The sequence below is a fragment of the Schistocerca nitens genome, chromosome 5, assembly GCF_023898315.1.
Source record: "Schistocerca nitens isolate TAMUIC-IGC-003100 chromosome 5, iqSchNite1.1, whole genome shotgun sequence".
In the NCBI taxonomy this organism is placed as follows: domain Eukaryota; kingdom Metazoa; phylum Arthropoda; class Insecta; order Orthoptera; family Acrididae; genus Schistocerca; species Schistocerca nitens.
Window position 1 is genome coordinate 846608203 of NC_064618.1, and position 22653 is coordinate 846630855.

Here is a 22653-nt window from a genome sequence, read left to right on the forward strand (position 1 = left end):
GTTCATACAAACGATATAAGATAATGCCTCATGCAGACGTTCTTTTTAATCAGCCTCAGAAGAAGATAACCGAACCGACCACAGCAATGCAAGACAACCAGAACATTGTAGCAGTAATGCAAAACATCATACATGACATAGATTCAATCCTTAACGAGATTAGTTTCGAAAATGATGAAAGGATCCCTGCCAAGAACCCATGGATTCTTGATGGGCATAAAAAAAGAGATGGTTTGGAAGTGTGCGATGCCGTACTTTCTGAAATAAAATTACGTTTCCAGTTCACTGGGCACCTCACTGCAGCCACCTTATTTTATGTAAATCAGTTTGACAAATACTTCACAGATTTTCATGACAAATACCTTGAAATTAAAGACACAAATACATTCCTGGAAAGAAAAAGAAAGTTGAAGGGTGAGCTTCAAGTCCTCTACGCCAGGCCTGAGTTGAGAGCAGTTTCATTTCTTTCGCTGTTTCTAGAGTATGAATTTCATGACACATTCGACGAAGAGACTGTTAAAGTTTTGAAACCGCTAATCACGACGTATATCTCGACATCAGAAGCTGAGCAGTGTTTTTCAATGCTCAAGAGAATGGAAATGTTCCTACGAAACACCATGAAAGAAGAATGACTCAGTGCCTTAGGAATGGTAACCTACCGGTCGCGGTGGCCGAGAGGTTCTAGGCGCTTCAATCTGAAACCACGCTGCTGCAACGGTCACAGGTTCGAATCCTGCCTCGGGCATGGATGTGAGTGCTGTCCTTAGGTTAAGTTAGGTTTAAGTAGTTCTAAGTCTAGGGGACTGATGACCACAGATGTTAAGTCCCATAGTTAGAGTCATTTGAACACTTCAGTCTGAGATGACAGATTTATTGCCAACAAGAAGGAGCGACGAATCGATTTACAATATCATTCCTGCTAATTATTTTGAAGCTGTCTTCCCAAAGTCATCGAGACGCTGCTTTTGGTGGGTACAATGTTGTAGCGGACACTTTTTGGTAGTAGGCCGTGAACGTAAAACAAACGATGAGTTCTGGCTGTCGAGCTGAGAAGAGTGGAGTGGACGGACAAGCCACGCCTCCCTCTCACAGGACTGCCAGCCTGCGTCCGTGTTCTGTGCTCCTGGTAGGCAGAACCGATGTAATAATGTACATATGGATTGCTGATTCCATCTGGTGCTGTGAGAGTCATATTCGAATCCTGTGACAGGGCAAGAACTAATTGCAAAATAAGAAAAGGAAACAACCAGAAAGCACAACTCAAAGCAACGCGGGGCACATAAATCATTTGGTAACGGCTAGAGCGCAGTTGTTAGCTGAAGTTGGTGGTGTCATTACGTGGTGGTTCAGGCCCGATCTCCACCGGCATCTTAAACAACTATACATCAGAACACCCCCTGCTTGCGACAGCCACGTTAAAGTGACCAAACATGCCCTGTGAGGAGTATGTGCATTGGTGCGTGCGAGAGAGGTTTTTGGAGTTAGTATTATATTCTATATCTCATGCAGAAATGCGAATAAGATAGCTAAAGCAACTTCTTCTTTCTCTCTCTCTCTGTCTCTCTTTCACAAGCACTTGCTTCCATGTTCTACAGGAATGTACCAATCTCCTACTGTGCATCTGAAGGGCGCTGTTGTAAGTGTTCATTTCTGTTGCTGTATACGTTTGTTTGATACAATATCTTGTGAAATATATGAATTATCTACAAAATTCCGTAATACGTTCGATGTTACCAAACTAAGTTTTTTTGGTCCCATCAATGGAATGCCTCAGCGGCCTAAATACGAGTGCTGGTTGTGTGAAGTGTGTTCTAATTTGCGCAAAAATTACAGGTGTTGCTGTATTTTCTTTTTCTGAAAGCGAGAACCTGTCAAATGCATACTAGTTATTTATGTACTGATACACTATGCAATCAAACGTATCCAGACACGTGGCTGAAAATTACTTAACAAGTTCGTGGCGCCCTCCATCGGTAATGCTGGAATTCAGTATGGTGTTGCCCCACCCTTAGCCTTGATGACAGCTTCCACTCTCGCAGGCATACGTCCAATCAAGTGCTGGGAGGGAGGTTTCATGGGGAATGGCAGCCCATTCTTCACGGAGTGCTGCACTGAGGAGAGGTATCGATGTTGGTCGATGAGGCCTGTCACGAAGTCGGCATTCCAAAACATCCCAAAGGTGTTCTATAGGATTCAGGTCAGGACTCTGTGCAGGCCAGACCATTACAGGGATGTTATTGTCCTGTTACCACTCCGCCACAGTCTGCGCATTATGAACAGGTGCTCGTTCGTGCTGAAAGATGTAACTGCCATCCCCGAATTGCTCTTCAACAGTGGAAAGCAAGAAGGTACATAAAACATCTATGCAGGCCTGTGCTGTGATAGTGCCACGCAAAACAACAAGGGCTGCAAGTCCCCTCCATGGAGAACACGACCACACCGTAACACCACCGCCTCTGAATTTTACTGTTGGCACTACACACGCTGGCAGGTGACGTCCACCGGGCATTCGCCATACCCACAACCTCCCATCGGATTGCCACACTGTGTATTGTGATTCGTCACTCCACACAACTTTTTTCCACTGTTCAATCTTCCAATGTTTGCTTACGCTCCTTACACCAAGTGAGGCATTGTTTGGCATTTACCGGCGTGATGTGTGCCTTATGAGCAGCCATTCGACAGTGAAATCAAAGTTTTTTCACCTCCCGCCAAACTGTCATAGTACTTGCAGTGGATACTGATGCGGCTTGGAATTCCTGTATGATGGTCTGGATAGCTGTCTACCTATTACACATTACGACCCTCTTCAACTGTCAGCGGTCTCTTGTCAGTCAACAGAGGAGGTCGTCCTGTATGCTTTTGTGCTGTGTCCCTTCATGTTTCCACTTCACTATCACATCGGGAACAATGGACCTAGGGATTTTCAGGAGTGTGGAAATCTCGCGTTACAGACGTATGACACAAGTGACACACAGTCACCTGACCACGTTCGAAGTCCGTGAGTTTCGTGGAACGCCCCATTTGCTCTCTCACGATGTCTAATGACTACTGAGGTCGCTGATATGTAGTATCTGGCAGTAGGTGGTAACACAGTGCACCTAATATGAAAAACGTATGTTTTCGAGGTGTCCGGATACCTTTGATCACATAGTGTATGTATTACAAAAATTACTTAAGGAGAACCTCCCCCACTGCTAAAAAAATGCGCTGGTCGTGTGACGAATGTTCTAATATGCACGAAAAATTACAATTCATTGCCAGGAAAGTAAACTTCCTCCTTTCATCTTGAAAGTAACTGAATCAACTAGAAAACATCATCAGAAATATGCCTACACCATTCCTAGAATATATTTTGTACACATATGTACTTAATTTAAAGACGTTCTTGTTTAGAAGCAAAGTGTCCTAAAGTAGCTAGTTAGTAAATTTTCTTTTATTCTTTATAGTGAGAGTAAGTCGCTTTCTAATTTTTTCTCACGTGTCAGTCTGGTCTATGATTTTTGTTCTGATGATGACTGGTGGTTTGTTTCTACCAGATAATCAACGTGTTTTGAATATTCACTCTCACTTCTGTATTTCATGCTTAATTTATTTGATTCACAATGAAAATCACAGAAGCTGTCAGAAACGATGAAGATGAATATTAAAAATTTTACAGGTGGCAAAACGCCAACTCGATATTCCGTACAAGTTTTTTGTCATAAGGCTACTGAAACCTTCAACAGTGATAACTCATTATTTGACATTCAGTATCAATAAATTGTACCTTTTCGAGAGATCCTCGATGTGCTAGTATTTTGGAACAGCATTTATTTACAGGACGTAATTTATAAATTGGTTATAATATAAAACACACCAAATATGAGCTTGACGAAATCCAATATGGCCTTATCCAGGTGCTTAAGCCAAAGTATATCTTTGAAAGGAGCGCAGCCACATTTCCTCCTGTGATGTATATACAAATAACAGCACGTCAGAAATGGGCCCCAGCTGTCTGTCGTCTGGTAAAAAGCGCAAATATTCTCACTGAAAGCGGATAGCAATGAGCATTAAGCATGGCCTCCATTTCCAGAAAAAAATCTTAATTTTGTTCATTATTGCTCATTACATTTGTCCAGGGTGGAAGTCCCATGATATCCTTTCAAGTTCGTTGATCCATTCACTCAGTTCTTTTTTTTTTCCCATTGCAGAGGGTATCTGCCCTCTGACAGAACACGCTGAGCTGCCGCTCTGGCATAGTTGTGCTGTTGGAAATCTATGCACATTGGCAAAGTTGCACACAGAAGAGGAATCGTGTGGACGCACCTTAATCTTTTCTTCACGTTCTTGCAGTAGCAGTCATCTACATCTACATCCATACTTTGCAATCCACCGTGAGCTACGTGACAGAGGGTAGGTCACATTGTACCATTTATTAGCGTTTCTTCCTGTTCCTGTAACCTATGGAGTGTGGGAAGAATGATTGTTTGAATGCCTCTGTGCATACAGTAATTATTCTAATTTATTCTCACGACCCCTATGTGAGCGATATGTAGTGGGTTGTAGTATGTCTCTAGAGAAATCATTTAAAGCTGGTTCGTGAAACTTTGTTAATAGACTTTCTCGGGGTAGTTTATGTCTGTCTTGAAGAGCCTGCCAGTTCTGTTCGTTCAATATTTGTGACACTCTCCCATGGATTAAACAAGCCTGTGACCATTTGTGCTGCCCTTCTCTACATATGTTGAATATGCCCTGTTAGTCCTATTTGTTAGGGTTCCCACACACTTGAGCAATATTCTAGGATTGGTGGCGTGAGTGACTTGTAAGCAATCTGTTTTGTAAACTGATGGCACTTTTCCAGTATTATACCAATATACCGTTTGCATGAGTGTGTATGTTTGTGTTTGTTGTGTAATTTAGACAAAGGCCTTACTGGCCGAAAGCTATAATGTGACAGTCTTTTTTTTTTGCGCCTATCTGCGACTCGGCATCTCTCCTATATGGTGAGTAGCAACTTTCCTTTTCACCATATTGTTACATTCCATCCTGGGTTATCCATTGTTTGATTTTACTGTTAATTTTGTCTGCAAGGTCATTAATGAACATAATGAACAGCAAAGGTCCCATCACACTTCCGTGGGCATATCCAAAGTTACTTCTACATCTGACAATGATTCTCCATCCAAAATAACCAGGTGTGTCCTCCCTACTAAAAAGTCTTCAATCCAATCATAGATTTCTCTTGATACCCCATTTGATCGTACTTTTGACAATGAGTGTACGTGTGATACTGAGTCAAAGGCCTTTCGCAAATCAAGAAACACTGCATCTACCTGGTTGCCTTGATCCAAAGCTTTCAGTATGTCATGTGAGAAAAATACGAGTTTGGTGTCACATGATCGATGTTTTTGAAGTCCATGCTGGTCGACACTCAGGGAGGAGGTCATTCTGTTCAAGATACCTCATTATGTTCTAGTGATGGGCTAAACTGCGATTTTCCGATATCAGTGATTTCTGTGAATGCTACTTTCCAGTATCTGTTATTCTTAACTGCGATTTGTCGCAGTTAAGAGTCGCAGTTAAGGAACATGGGTCGTGTATCCCTCCGCCACTGCTATTTCTGCGATTTCTGCTACTTCCGCGATTTCTGTGACTTCTGCTACTTCTGCGATTTCTGCTACTTCTGTGACTTCTGCGATTTCTGCTACTTCTGCGATTTCTGCGACTTCTGCGATTTCTGTGACTCCTGCGATTTACCACTGTATGAAAAAGTTACATCTGTCAACACAGAAAATTGCATCGCAACAAACCTGTCATTGGCAAGTATGTTTTACGTTTTTTCTTCCGTTGGCTTTAATTTTGTATTAAAGAAACAACTGTGAAAATATTAATAGTGTAATTAATATGTAAGTAGCCGTACAGTACCGTAATAGTTCGTATTTAGAAAATGAATTCTAACATATTGTTATGTTCACAGGTACCTGAACTACATTTCAGTCACTCAGTAAAGTGATAACTCAAAATATCATTGTCAACAGATCTGAAGAAATTGCCACTGCGTCTTTAGACCGTTTTCGTCAGACGAGAGGTTAGTTTCTAAGCGTTTCGATGGACTTAATTACTTCAGTGAGATCGTTCTTGCAAATGTGATATTCATTATAGCAAATATTAGCAATCTACTCTGTCAATTATATTGCTAGTAATTAATGACAGTAAAAATTGTTTAATAATCCTTGTGTTTTTTTCAGACACAGTTCTGACTCAGATTACTGGTTGCTGTACGTATCTATCCACATCAAGGCTGTTGGGAGAGACTCGTGAAGATTCAAGACAGCTCTTAGAGGATTTGCAGTTTAAAAGTGAAATAATTGTGAAATAAGTGTGTGAATGATTAAACTGTGTTTTATTGAAGTTGTTGTGCGATTTTAAAGGAATAATAAATGTCAAATACAGTGAGTGAATAATAAAAATCTCATTTTCCACATGTTTAAGCCGTCCTATACCCATAATTTTCCGCCACTTACTTATTGGTAAACACTTGTTGGAGAGCGACATGCCGCCCCCCCCCCCCCCTCCCTTTCTCCACAATCTTGGTGTGACACTGACCTGTAACATATCCGAAGTTGCCATGTAGAACACCAGGTGTAAAACTTTTCTCCCGAGTCTTGAACTGTGTCGGAACAAAAGTGAGGCATTCATATGACTGTTTTCATTTCTCTACACTTATACAGATGTCTGAGTTCTGCTGTGTTAACATTGCAAAGTCCTGTAGGCATGTGGAGTATTAACCAAAACTGTCATATTGGAAGTAGAATCAAACACATTTGTTACATTACTTGATATTTTCAGGAGAAAAGAGTAATGTTGCTTCTTATTAATATAATACATTCAGAGTCACAGCAGTATTTGACCAACCATAACTGATGCTGAATGTGCATGTCGTCATATAATATGAAAGGCTTATTTCAATAGTTAAAGATTCAAGAATCAAGATTCTTTATTAGCCATTGATCATGCAAGATGAAATAGGCTTCGTGGTACAAGTCGTGGTACAAGTCCATTACTTCCACTTTTCTGTCTATAATGCTTCTGAAATTAGTGATCGAAACAAACATAAATAAAGGTTCATCTCTAGCAAGAAGCCATATGCTTGAATGTTTATGGTATCTCAACTGCAGATTTTTCAGCGCTCATTTAACTTTACGACTCTGTATCTCAAAATGAACAAAAATGGACTTGTACCACTATTGAAATAAGCCCTTCATATGCACACACAGCACATCGATCTCGTGAGGCACAAGGCTCTCATAACGAAGTACGTACGTCGGTCAACAGATGACACTAGGAAAAGTATGTAAACTGCGCTTTTTAGTTGCTACTTGCGACTCTTAGTTGCGATTTGTCACAGAAATCGCAGTTTGACTCGGTAGCGAATAGCGTAGTATGAACTTTGCTCAACAGATGGGAGTGCTAACTGCGCTTTTTAGTTGCTACTTACGACTCTTAGTTGCGATTTGTCACGGAAATCGCAGTTGGAATCAATAGTGTATCGCAGAGATGGGCGTAGTACGAACTTTGACCCACAGATGGCACTGTTAACCGCGCTTTCTAGTTGCTACTTGCGACTCTTAGTTGCGACTTGTCACGGAAATCGCAGTTAGACTCGATACCGTATCGCAGAGATGGACGTAGTACGAACTTTGGCCAACAGATGGCACTGTTAACTGCGCTTTTTAGTTGCTACTTGCGACTCTTAGTTGCGACTTGTCACGGAAATCGCAGTTGGACTCCATAGCGTACCGCAGAGATGGACGTAGTACGAACTTTGGCCAACAGATGCCACTGTTAACCGCGCTTGTTAGATGCTACTTGCGACTCTTAGTTGCGACTTGTCACTGAAATCGCAGAAAGCAGTGCTAAATTCGACCAATAGATGGCTCACGTCTTTGAATGTGAAATACTTATTGCGACTGCTAACTGTGACTGAAATCGCAGTTAGATTCTGTAAAGTTGCTACTGTGATATCTGTGACTTCTCAGTCACTGTGATTTCTAACAGATACGCGATTTCCTGCCCACCACTATTATGTTCCATTCACATATTGAGCGTGGGAAGAATGATTGTTTGATTCTCTTTGTGCATGCAGTGCTTATTCTAATCTTGTCTCCACAATCCCTATGTGAGCGAGACATAGGGGGTTGTAGTATATTCCTAATGTAATCATTTAAAGCCGATTCTTGAAACTTTGTTAATAGACTATCATGGGATAGTTTACGTCTATCGTCAAGAGTCTTCCAGTTCAGTTGCTTCAGTATCTCTATAACACTCTGTCACGGATTAAACAAACCCGAGACTATTCGTATTGCTCTTCTCTGTGTACGTTCAATATCCTCTGTTAGTCATTTCTGGCATAATACCAGACCGGTACGTTCAATATCCTTCGTTAGTCTATCACTAGGTGTCCTCTGTCGGTAGGCGCTACTATCTGGGCTAAAAAAAAATTGAAATCACCTCAAATTATGAATCGAACAGGAAATGCGTCCTCATAAATTGACCAAATTGGATCTCTGTAAATACACATACCATAAACTCTATGTAGCAACCTTGCCATAAACTTTCTACACCTCAGTTTGTAGCTGATGACATGTCAGTAGTTACGTTCCCAATAATGCATTTGGTAATTACTTTTGGTTAATCTAGTTACGTTCCCAATAATGCATTTGGTAATTACTTTTGGTTAATCTAGTATTTTCGTGAAGCGGTCTTCGTGTGCATTACCTGATTTTATTTTTCCCGCCAAGGCCGTGTTTTAAAGTTAAGAAAGCGCGCTTTTACAGCTGACTGTTCTCCATAGCCAGTAGCTAGTATTTATTGCTGTTGTTGTTCGTGCAACTTGAATCTGCGTTGATTGGAGAAAGATATTTGTTTATGTGACGTGCGAAACATTAACTGTGAAACAATGGAATTGTTAGATTATGAAAATATAAAAAAGACATGCAGGTTATGCTTGAAACCTGATGGAATTAAGTTGCCGATTTTTGGAGAAGTGGGCATGCAGCGAAATGTGGTTCACAAAATTAACATATGCTTTGCAATTGTGGTATGTATGTTTTGTCAGTTGCTACGAAATATTGTAACTGAAGAATTGTTTTCTCAGTTTGTAGGTGTTAGATTTCGTTTTTGTCCTCTGTGCAAGTTACATTGAACACTGTTTTATTATGTGTCCAATGTTATTTAGTGACATTGCGTCGTATCGACCGGCACTGAGATTCATCAGTATGGGATCGGGAGTTATTCCATAGCTACAAATGCATTTATCGTTACGAGAAGTACTCCACTAATAATGAATATAGACATACATATGCCAAATTAAAAAAGCTTTACACAAAAGTTAACATTTCTGCAAAGAAAAAAGCAAATGACAACTATATTTCTCAGGCCAGTAACAAATGTAAAGCAGCATGGAAAATAAAGCAGAAACTGGATTAACTACAGAAAATTTATCTGTCCCTCTAATTGCAGATGAACTAAATAATAGTTTCTTAAATTCTGGGGAATTAGCTATAACAAATGAAATAAATTTAGAGGACAATGCAGATAGACTTCCCAGTTTGTGGGAAACAGACTTGCCAGTAGACCTGCCAAAATTTGGATGGAAAACTATTTATGCTAAGGGTATACTGATTGTAGTCAAATCAATTAGCAACTCCAGAACTGAGGACATCTATGGTTTATGTAATTTTATCATAAAAAGATAATACACACCATATGCAATAGACTATCTTACCTAATTAATTGTATGTTTACAGAAGGGACATTTCCAGACTGCCTTAAACTGACAATTGGCTTGCCCATGTTCAAAAAAGGAGACAGAAATTCACCCCAAAATTACAGACCTATTGCAGTAGTACCTATATTATCCAAAATTATGGAAACATTAATGAAAGATCAGTTACATGGATTCCGAAGGGGATTATCAACAATAAAAGCAGTTCAGGAAGTTTTATTATCAATATTACATGGTTTTGAAAATAGGGAACACACCTATGCATTTTTAGTAGATTTAACCAAGGCATTTGACACTGTCCCACACAGCATTTTAATAAAAAAAACTTGAAAAATATGGAATAACTGATGTAGAACTATTATTGTTGAAAGCATATTTGACAAACAGAAAATATGGAGTCCCACAAGGATCTGTACTGGCACATTTCTTATTTATTGTGTATGTGATTGACCTGCCCAGCTAATTACTATATAAATCTGTAATGTATGCCGATGACACAACTTTTATCACGTCACGTAGTGACGCGAATGTAGTCAAACAAATGATCAACTCCATAATGGAAAAAGCAGCTCGGTGATTCCAAGAAAATAGACTGTCATTAAATAAAATAAAAAATGAACGCATCTTATTTTCCCTTAGAGATATTAACAAGGGACCAAGTGAACCAAGACATTCAGTAAAATTGTTAGGCATATATCTAGATACTAAATTATGCTGGAATACCCACCGTTTTCTTTGTTTTAGACATGCAAGGCATTGGCATTATGTTCTGAGGCATCAAGGGATCGCCAATTTAGTATTGGAGAGCAGTGTGGAGGGTAAAAATCGTAGAGGGAGACCAAGAGATAAATACACTAAGCAGATTCAGAAGGATGTAGGTTGCAGTAGGTACTGGGAGATGATGAAGCTTGCACAGGATATAGTAGCATGGAGAGCTGCATCAAACCAGTCTCAGGACTGAAGAACACAACAACAACAACCCACACAGAAGAGCTCTGCAGTAAGTTGGCAAGAGTTTTATATCGCCTTAGGAAATGTAAGGATTGTGTCACTAAGGAGTGCATGCTTATGGCATAATATGCCCTTTTCCATACACATCTGCATTATGGAATACTTCTTTGGGGAAACTCTGCTGGGGCAAAAGATATCTTCCTCTGGCATAAGAAAGCCATTAGATGTATTTTTGGTTTGAGCAAATTAACTTCTTGCAGACAGTACTTTGTTGAGCACGGAATACTTACAGTCCCCAGTCTATACATACTCAAAGCACTTATGCAAGCCAAACAGAATGCCCACATGTATGAAAGCAGGTCAGATGTGCACTCATATGAAACCAGAAACAGGAGCTTATTAGACATTCCTTGGGCACGTTTGAGTAAAGTTCAAAATAATTTTGTACATGAAGGCAAAACATTTTTTAACACACTTTCACATGGCACAAGGGAGTTGCATGAAAATAAATTTAAAATGGTGGTAGAGGTATGGCTGAAAGAGAAAGCATTCTACAGTACAAGTCAATTCATATGTAATAACAAAATTTGATGCTCTTTTATACAATGTAAAATATGATAACTTACTCATTTATATGAAAAATGTGATGCTCTTTTCTATAACAAAAAACAAATGTGATTTTGAACTAACAAAATTGTAACTTATGACATACAACAAAATTTGTCTGTGCAACCGGTGTAACTAATTATGGATGAGTAGGAGATATGCAATATTTATGTAATAGTATCTATGTATGTTAACCTCTTGTATAATCATTTGTATAACCATATGTAGAATTTTGTATCTACCCTTTGTATAATTTGTGTAACCAACTGTATAATTATGTAACAAATGACGATGCCTTATACAACACAACATTTGTCTACAGGCAAATAAATCCAATTCAATTCAGTAGGACAGATTAAGCAGTGGGATTTCAGCAGACCTTTCCATTCAGTTTTCGTTCCATAGACCCACAGAATGAGGTGATTCCGTGGGTGAGATTCATTCGGAAATGAATGATATAATGTGCCCCTCAGGTTTATTAAAAATGATATTCTTTACACTGATAACAATTAGCTTGTGACCACGGACTGCCATCTCGTTCAGTGCTTCCTGTTTGTGGACGAATTTTATATTTTCTGTACTTGTTCTAAGCTTGCAATTACGATATGTTCTTAACAACTGGCAAATGAAGAATTAGTAGTATCTAATAGGATTTGTTTATAGGTGTACCTATTTTTTTATGTGCGTAGTGGTACCTGAAATAGATCCGATAATACCTCTAGATATGTCTAGAGACAACGTCCGCAATGACAGACCTCAGATGCCTTCGTTTCATGCTGTGGTATAATTTTACCATCCGCATTCATCTTCTATGTTTAAAATCTTCAAAGAACTCTCTTGCACAGATGGTTGTGACAAACTTTAATACTCAGTTAGCTCTACCGAACGCTTAATGCCTTAGGAGACTGTTTGCAGTTTTGATCCTCTGGTATTTAGACAAGCACCCAACTCTAACCAAACTCTGAAATCTTATTTTTGTTTATATTTTAATGAAACACTACATTTTAGAGTCACCATCATCACCACCACTTCATGTCCACTGCTGGACTCATGTATTCTGTCTCCAGCCACAAGTGTACATGCTGCTCTTGCATGCCTTCTAATAGCACTTTCTCTGTTTCCATTAGGTCATTGTGTGATCTTTTTGTACTTTGGGACCCATTTAAGAACTTTCTTGGTCCATCAATCATCTAGTTGCCTGGCTAAATGTTCATTGCATCTTCATTTTATTTGAGTTGTTGTCATAATTTCTTCTCCTGCTTTAGGCTGGCCTTTGAGCAATCCCCCTCCCCCCCCCCCCCCCCGTCCTTCCCCCCCCCCTCCTAGTACTCTGTTTTTCCTTTAATTTTTGAATGGTTTTGACACCAAAATGGCTGCATCATAAGTCAAAACTGGTACAGTGAAACAAAATTATTGTCAGCTTTCCTTTTCAAGCACATAAGCAGCTCAGTTTTGAAAATTGTATTTATTTTCCCAACAACAGCCCAGGCCGTACATTTATTTCTTTTGCTGTCAGTTCAGTAGTCTTCAGCTGCTCTAAATTTAAAAACACCAACAGAATCTGTGGTTTCAGTGGACAGTGATTACTTTATTTATGACAAATTGAGGTAACATTATTTTAGATGCTGTGTTGTGTTCTTCCATTCATAGTTGAAGCTGGAGACAAACAGCACCATGTTATACACAAAAGGAAGCACGGGGTAACTGGGCCTTTTTTGCTTCAAAGCCAACTGTTTCTTATGTTTTATTATGATAATCTTTAATCTTTTATTATAGAATAAGACTTTTTCATCAAAATGCTCTAGTTGAAAAGCTTTAATATCAGGGAAATGAGTGTTATATTCAAATGTTCTATGTTTTTATGTTATACTTTCTGATATATTCCACACCCATGAGAACCATCTCATTTTTGGGTCTATGGAATGAAAATTGAATCTGATGCAATTTTGCATGGGCCTAGTTTCCTCAAGATATTGGAATAACTGGACCCAGCCCACCTGTCTGTGTCTCTTCAGGCACATTAAAGTTGCACAGAAAAATCACACTAAAATAGTTCCAATTATTACCAGTTCAAGGGATTTGTAATACAGGCAAGTGTTTATAGCAGTAAATCATTGTAGGTTTGTAAATCATGGATAGTGCTTCAAATTGTGTTTCTGAGCTATCATGATCGTTTTACTTGAAGTGTGGGTGGTGTATCTATATAGATTAATAATGCTGGCATGTGTGAGTGAATACTTTTGAAAAAGACATCTGAACCAGTTGAAAAACAGTGTGATCTCCATCCGACCTCATTCATGTGCTGACATTGCAGTCTGTGTAGGCACCTCTCTGCCAGTCCAGTTTTCCATTACATACTTTTCTTTAGTCATGCAAGGCGTTGGCCTCATGTTATCATCAGCTGTCAGACACAGTAAGAGCAATATTTTCTTCCTCAAAACTACCTATATCTTTTCTTTTTATGCCAACTGCTCCAACAGCTTCAGTTTTAGAAGGATCATGAGAAAATGACATTTTATCACAGTTATATACGAGGGTTGCTATTATTTATTCAGAACCGATACAAAAGAGTTAGATGTTTGCATGTGTTACTGTTCTTCAAAGTAGTCACCACTGTTGTGTAGAACCTATTGCCAGCGATGTGGAAGGCGTAGTATACTGTTATCAGAGCCTGTTCTGTTGATGGTGCGAATGGAGCAGTCTACTGCCTGTCGAATCTCTGGAACAGTTCTGAAGCGAATACCACGAAGTGGTTCGTTCATCTTTGGAATCAAATCAAAGTCACAAGGACTTAAGTCTGGGGGGTATGGTGGGTGGTACAGCACTTCCTAGTCCCATCGACTGAACAGGGCAGCCACAGCTTGCGCTGTATGCACCCAAGCATTGTCGTGCAAAATAATTGGTTGGTTGCACAGAAAGTGTTGCCGCTTCTTTCGCATAGCTGGTCGCAGGTGATGCTCAAAAACAAACAGTAATACTGAGCATTGACGGTCTGCCGTGGAGGATCATAATGCATTAGAATAACACCATCACAGTCGTACTCGCGAATCACCTTAACTTTAGACCGCTCCATTCACACCATCAACAGAACAGGCTCTGCTAATGGTATACTACACCTTCCACATCACTTGCAACGAGTTCTACACAATGTTGGTGACTACTTTAAAGGACAGTAACAGATGCAAACATGCAAATCTTTTGTATCGGTTGTGAATAAATAGTTGCGACTATTCAAGTTCCAAACCTCGTTGGTTTGTCCTGGCTTTTCCCATACATTTAGTTCTGTAGTGAACTTCAGAAAAATCATAAGTTGACCTGATAACAATGTTCAGTATTTTGAGATTTCTTTGTGTAGAAAGTGTACGCCTTTTTGTTAATGAGGGAGGAGAGTGGGGGAAAAAAGAAATCATGCTTGATCATTGATGTGACACTCCATAATATCCAGCACAGCTTCTGACAGCAGCCCAAATCCATTGTTGTCTAATGTTCAGATTCAAGTTGCCAGTTCTTCATCTTTTGGAGCTAGATGACTCCACTATCTTTTCATGCTATTTCCATCATGTACAATCAACTGTGGAAGGAGGGATATTGTAGAAAACTGTCACACCGTGTGTGTCTTATTTCCATCTTCCATATGATCACAAGATTTAGGGCTTTTTTGGGCCTTAAGCACTGCTAGTAAATTCACTCCCTTTCTACTGTTTCTCCTTGTGTTTACACCATGACTTAAAGTTGTGTAAATTTTATAGTGAAGAATACCTTCAATTTTTTAATCCCCATTTAATAATTGCAATAGAGCTATAAAAAATATTTTAAAAAAAGTGGGGTAATTGTACCCTTTATGGGGCTAGTGGTCCCTGAGTATATGACCCAGATAACAACTGGGCCACCCATACTAAAACTCAAGCGAAGTCTGTCCAAACAGGTCTTGAAGTCCCAATGGTACCGACCAACTGCTCTGTTATTCTTAGCCCACAGGTGTCAGGTTACATGGAGGCTCATGTGGTCAGCACACCACTCTCCCAGTCATTGTTAGTTTTCATGGCCAGAACCCATGCTAGAAGTGAAACATTAGCTGAAGAATCAGAAATGAACACTCACGTGAAATCTAGTACGGTTTAGTACAAATGTAAAAACAGCCAATAAAAAATAGCACTTATTCAGTTGTTGTGGGAATCAATCAAGTGTGCCACTGCACCATATTGCTGTGGAGGGAGAAAGTTCAAAACTTTATGGCCTTATGTCTGACAAATACTTTTGAATGAGATTCAGTGTGTCTTACTCAGATAAACACTTAATTCAGTTCTGTCAACAGTATAAGAATTAACTATCCCACCATTCCTTGAGGAAGACTCCGTGGCTAATTTGCCAACTGGGCCCAGTTATCCTGTGCTTCCTTATATGTTCCTTTACTTTATATTGCTGATTTGTTTTCCCAGTTCCTTTAGAAATGCCGAGAGTAGTTTTGGTGATATGGAATGACCTAGGCTGACTCATTTCTCAGTTTTGAGTTTGTCACTATCCTGGTGAAGCTTGATTTTTATTAACTTTTTTAAAAAATTTTTGTTAATACAGAACATTTGCTCACAAGATATTTGTTTGGGGAGGACATCTCAAATGGCACTCTTATCAATTGCATATGCACTGCAACAGAGGATGATTCCTTTACAAGATTGAAACCAGTTTTCTGTATAGAATATTGAAGATACGTTCAACAAAGTAGATGCCCAGGAAATAAAGTGGAATTGATCTTTATTGATAAAAGCAACGACTGAAACAATCTCAAGCATTTTGAACCTGTACTAACCTAGGAGATACCTCTGTCACTATTACTCCACATAAAACATTAATATTACTCAGGGCATTATCTTTCATGTAGATCTAATCTTGCAGTCTGATGAAGCACACACAGAGTAAACCTGGTATGTTGTGATGTCCGTTTTCTGTGATGCAAACAGAAAGTGTCAAAACAAGTGGACACAAATCTGTCATATTGTCCTTTGAATGAAACATGTTACCAGAAAAAGTTAAAAATAACATGATATATAGACATGAAATTAAGCCATACCCTCCCTTCCATGAGCTGCTTCCGATTTTTCTGTTTTAGTCACATATCATCCTGCTGTACTTCATCACCTTTCTACGGAAACTGTCATAGAATTCGTTACGATGTCACCCTTGTGAACATTCTCTACTGTATATAAACCGCCCATGCCGTCACCCTCCCTTGTTGAGTGTGTGGCAGATTTTGGAAAAGAAAAAGAAGGCACAGGAGTGCAAGATCTTCGATCAGCTATTCATACTTCATACTCGTAAAAAGATATGAATGGCTCCATCCAGTGGACATGTCCACAAATTTCACAGAAGGGTCATTCCATGTCAATTCAGTCAGAAAAAAAAAAGCATTTTCTTACCCACCATCTCAGATTTGATTAAACTTGGCTTATTTGTTCTCCCTATGGCAATCATTATGACTGGGTGCATGGCTAAAATGACTAAATTAGCATCTGGAGTAAGTTCCTCGAGTGGGTCTCCAAGAGGAACAGTTATGAGTACGAACATGAAAGAAATCATATGGAAAGAAGAAATGATAGTGGCAGTCTGGAATGTAAAATCAGTTAGTCAAGGAGGGAAAATACATAATACAATTCAATAAATGGGTAGGATGGGAATAGAGATACTTGAAGTTCATGAGATGCAATGGCCAAACATAGGAGGTATTTACATAGATGAACATAAAGTGCTATACTTGGGAAGAGCAGACAGGAAGCATGGGCATGGAGTCTGTGTAATACTATCGCAAAACTATCGAAATGTCTCAAAAGTTTCGTACCAGTCTCGGCATGCGTAATGTTATCGCAGCTGAGTGGTAGCACTAGTGATATAAATATAATACAAATGTATGCCCCCCCTACAACGGACAAGGAAGATGAATCCGATGGACGAAAGGAGATTAAATAAGGAAACCCAACGGAATATACGAAGATAAATGTGGACATCAGATGGAGGGGGGGGGGGGGATGCGTAGCATTGTGAGGAAATAGAGTTTTAACAAAGTAAATATTATAATTTCGGTGTACTAACATGGGACAGGAAGGGCATCAATGGAAAACTAGTGGATGGAGCAGGAAACTTGATGGTGGAATTAGAAGACAAGAAAAATGCATGGAAAAATACAGAGAGAATTTATTTCATGGCACTAGATGTGCTTTTAAGTCGAGTGCAGATGAAATAAAGTGGTACAGATATACTAGAAGTAGACGTTCAAACCGCCATCAGTCAGATGAAGGACGGAAGATAAAGTAAAAGTGAGTTCTTAAAACTGTTGGATAAAAATCATGTAAAATGGTTAACTCAAATTTTCAATCGAATGTGTGTATCTGGAAACATTCCATAAGAGTGGCTGAAATCAGCGCTCGTTACTCCGGCCAAAAAGCCAAATGCAAAACAAAGCAGAGATTATCGTACGATAAGCTTAATGAGCCATATCTTGAAATTGTTTTTGAGGGTGATACTATGTATGGAACAGATAGCCCCCAGTCAGTTTTTTGTTAATGCCTTGGGTTCGAGGGAAGCAGTTTTCAGTGTACAGTATTGTTTCAGAGATGTAAATAAAATGTATTTGCTTGCCTAATAGATAACCAGAAGGCTTTTGATAGAGTAAAATGTGGCAAATTGATGGAGACATTGAGAAATATTGGAATGGAGGAAAGAGATCTGTGAATCATCAAGAACCTGTACTGGAATTAAACAGCGGGGTTGCGTATTGATGGGGAACACACTGAAGCAGTCAAAATTCTTAAGGGAGTAAAGCAGCGATGTATCTTGTCACCCATACTGTTTAATATATACTCAAATTCATATTTAGCGAAGCTCTGTAAGAGCTAGAAGAAGGAATTTTGGTAGATGGATTAAGATTAAACAACATTCGATATGCTGATGATGCTATTGTATTTGCGGACACTATTCAAGCATTACAATTGTTAATGGATAGAATTGTAAGAGTCGGCAGTTAGTATGGGCTTGAAATAAACAACACAAAGATAAAACTCGAGGTCGTACGTAAGGAAAATATTGCAGGAGTAAACTTAGTCATAGACCAGAGAACTATAGAAATGGTAAAACAATATATATACCTTGGAACCATAATAAATGAAAATTGGTGTAACTTGCAAGAAATCGAGATTCGCATTTGGAAAGCAAGAAGTGTGTTTCAGAAAATGAGTGCTGTCTTCAAAAGCCATAACCTAACTGTAAGAACAAAAATCAGAGTTTTGCACTGCTATGTATATTCTGTCTCCCATATGGGGTAGAGACATGGGCCTTAAATAAAAACACGGAGAAGAAGCTGGAGGCCTTTAAATTGTGGCTCTATAGGCAGATCCTAAGAATACCTTGGACCCAGAGAGTGGCAAATGTAGAAGTTTTGAAAAGAATGAACACAACACCTAAATTAATCATGATAGTGAAATACTGGAAGTTGCAATATCTAGGACATATCACGCATAATACAAATAGTGAAAAGTCCACTGAAATGTAACAGTATTATGAGAAGGAAAGTAGCAACTTTCCTTCTCATAATAATATAAATATGATTTATATGAAGAAAGTATGTGTTCTCTAAAGAACAGATACCATTGATGACCGTGCAGCTTCTCTAGAATAAATGATAATTAATTGAAACCCTCAGCTGCCGACAGGTGTTGTTGATAAGGGATAAGTGCCTGCAGTTGCTCTATTCATCTGTGCCCTCGGTGGCTCAGGTGGATAGAGCGTCTGCCATGTAAGCAGAAGATCCCGGGTTTGAGTTCTGGTCGGGGCACACATTTTCAGCTGTCCCCATCGAGATATGTCAACAACGCCTGTCGGCAGCTGAGAGTTTCAACTAATTATCATTTAGTCTAGAGAAGCTGCATGGTCATCAGTGATATGTTCTTTCAAGAACAGGTACTATCTTCATATATAGTTAAATGGCTACCCAGCCTTTGACCTTCATCTGTGCGAATGCGCACAGGTTGCCCGAACTCTTAAGGGAACATTACGTATGTAGATTCTGGACAGTTGGGAATGTGGGTCTCATGTGTAGCGTGCAAGTGATAAGTCCCTGCAGTCGCGCTATTCATCTGTGCCCTCGATGGCTCAGATGGATAGAGCGTGTGCCATGTAAGCAGAAGATCCCGGGTTTGAGTTCTGGCCGGGGCACACGTTTTCAGCTGTCCCTCATCAAGGTATGACAACAACACCTGTTGTGAGCTGAGGGTTTCAATTAATTATCGTTTACAAATATGATTTGCTACAAAAAATACTTCAAGGGAAAATCAACAACAAAAGAGGTCCTGGCAGAAGATGAATATTTTGTTTTGACAATCTTAGACGCTGGTTCAGTATGTCTTCAAGAGACCTATTCCTTGTTGCTGCCAACAAGAGAAAAGTAGCCATCATGATCACTAACATCCGAATTTAATAGGCACCAAAAGGGGAGACTGACAATGAGAATCCTGCAAAATTTGGCGTTTTCTCTCTCCCTTGTTCTACTTTATGACTCTTCAAAGTTTGGAAGTTCACACATTTTTGACATAGTGATATCTCAAAACAACATTTGTTAACATTTTCAGAATAAATCACCATTTTTTAAAATTCATCATCCAAAATGTGATGTTTGCAGGGTATATACATCTTAGTATAAGGTCTAAAAACAAAAATGATGTGACTTACCAAATGAAAGTGCTGGCAGGTCGACAGACACACAAACAAACACAAACATACACACAAAATTCAAGCTTTCGCAACAAACTGTTGCCTCATCAGGAAAGAGGGAAGGAGAAGGAAAGACAAAAGGATGTGGGTTTTAGGGGAGAGGGTAAGGAGTCATTCCAATCCCGGGAGCGGAAAGACTTACCTTAGGGGGAAAAAAGGACGGGTATACACTCGCACACACACACATATCCATCCACACATATAGAAAATAACAACTCACACCATTAAGTAAAACCGTCAAGACAGGAAAAAGAATGTGCATTTCTGTTTTTATGTTTTATTTTGCAAAAAGTGTGCCTCACCATTACGTCATATATCATATGAGGCAGAAAGGGTAATATACCAAAAAAATTTGTGCAAAATAATCCTTAAAACATGAGCTATCACTTAGGAAAATAAAGTTAATGGAGTTTTTCTTCCTTCATACATTTTTGCTCATGTAGTAATTTTTAATTTTTTCCATGAGAACTTAAAATAAACTACTGAAATTTCAAATATGCTGATTAATATACTTCTGAAACACCTGAAATTTGAAATCATGTGTCTATGTGTGTTTAAATTAAATAATTATTGTGACCTTTTTTGAACAGTTGTGGTAGAACCTGTACCTTTAACAACTTTACTTACTTAAATTTCAATTTGATGAAGGGTATGTTTCTCAGGATCCTTGAAGTTTTGATTGTTTATTTTAAGTTCATGAAAATAAAAACTATTATTGTGCCAAAAAATTACAGGCTCTGAATGAAAACCCCATTAATTTTATCTTCATAAGTTATAGTGTGGGCTTTGAGGATTAATGTGGAGGGGCGGAGGAATTATGGATTATCCAGGCTTTCCTTTGTATGATATTTGTTGCACTGGTGCACTATGTTTTTCGCAAAATAAAAAACAAAAATGTAAGTATATATTTTTCCTCTCTTGATAGTTTACTTAGAGGTATGATATATTTACTACAATCTGTATACTGTAGAGTAGGTAATCTTAAAATTTTACATTGTTTGTATGATAGATAAAAGAAATGGTAATTTGTTTTCTAAATGTTAAGAAGTGTGAAGTGCCATCAAATTGATAAACACAACAAAACTTCCAAATTTTGAAATGTTGTAAAATTGTAACAGAGAAAGATAAAACACTTAAATTTTGTATGGTTCTTTATCTCCACAAAGAGAACAAATAATCCAAGTTTTGTTGACATGACCTATATGACTCTTCTCTTCAAAGTGAGCCATTTGAGGGAGAAGTTACCACCAACCTTCAGCATACCTTTACCACTCTGCTGGCAGAGCCGGGGGTCCTCTGTCATTCTCAGGTGTCACAGGAGTCAAGGTCATCCCCTAGAGCATACTTGTCTTTTATTTTAACTGACCCTCACACAAATAGCAGCAGTAGGAGTTAGAGCATCGCACCATAGAATTGCTGCAGTTGAATTGTCAATAGTATGTGCAACATGATAACCCTCCACAAGAATGAAAATCTTCAAAAAAAGAAAAGAAAGAGAGAAAGAAAGAATGATAAGGAAAAGTCTTTGTAGCAAAGTTCTGATAGGATGTGGATACAGGGTGAGCCATATTAAACTTTCCAGTTTCATCAGGTCATTGCTCAAATGTGGGAAGGGGTAGAGTGATGGGGATGATGTCGTAAGGCACTCTGTAGCGTGGTTTTCAGGGCACATAATGGCTTCGTCAGGTTAACATCAATGCATTCATGATGGAAGAATTTATTCAAAGTGGCAGATCTGTTATCATAACACACTGTGTTTAGTATATATTTTGGCCTTGGTGATCGTGATCCCATTCCCACTGGACCAACAATTAGAAATTGTCCATCTGATTTTAGAGCAACATCATCTGCAGTGGAAAGAAAAACACCAGGCTGGATTAAGATGTCAATATCAATGAGAAATGTGGATAGAATGCGGGTTTCAATTCAACAATCCCACAGTACTCTCTTTGCGAGCACAGCACGTCATTTGGATTATTTGCAAATAGTGTTGGAAAAATCCTCCATAGTGACCTTAAATTGCACACATAAAAGATGCAGGTACTACTAGAGTTACATTAAAGAGAGACTTGGAAACACAAACAAATTTGTGCCACGACATTCTGCAGAGATTCTCTTGTATTGCTGTTTACACAAAATTTATGATATTGGGGTGACAATGGCCCCTGGAATCTTCACAAACAAAGGGAGCAGGCAGGGAGAGGGCTGGGGGTGGGTGGCTCAAAGGAGGCAGCATTTTGCTGGCTACGAATGTGGGAGGAAGAGGTGGCAAATGCACTGTTTGGGCATGTGATGCATGGTTGTCAGAACTGGTAGGGAGTGGCACATTCTGAAGGTTATGTGGGAACATGAATTGGGAGGGTTTACAGGATGTAGGGAGGGGAAACTGTTGGATGGAGGATGTGGGGACAGTGGGTTACTAGAGATAGAGGCCATGAGGATTACAAGAGCGAATGATGTGTTCTAACGACTTACAGTGTGAGTGTGAGTCTGGGTTATACTGATTTATTTCCTCAAACCACATTCCACTTCTTAATGAGACAACTTACTTGGGAGTTTGCAGCCACTCT

General features: G+C 39.1%; 1 protein-coding gene across 2 annotated transcripts in view; it reads left to right on the forward strand.

Annotated features, from left to right (window-relative positions):
* Positions 1 to 8831: 8831 nt before the first annotated feature.
* Positions 8832 to 22653, forward strand: part of LOC126259511 (zinc finger protein 271-like) — a 124343-nt gene continuing 110521 nt past the window's right edge. Inside the window, exon 1 of one of the 2 annotated variants that reach the window (XM_049956364.1) lies at positions 8832 to 9082. In XM_049956364.1, the coding sequence (XP_049812321.1) occupies positions 8942 to 9082 (141 nt within the window). In that variant the 5' untranslated portion in view covers positions 8832 to 8941. Of the gene's footprint in view, positions 9083 to 10720; positions 10770 to 22653 lie in introns of those variants that run through there. The other variant, XM_049956366.1, reaches the window with a different exon arrangement.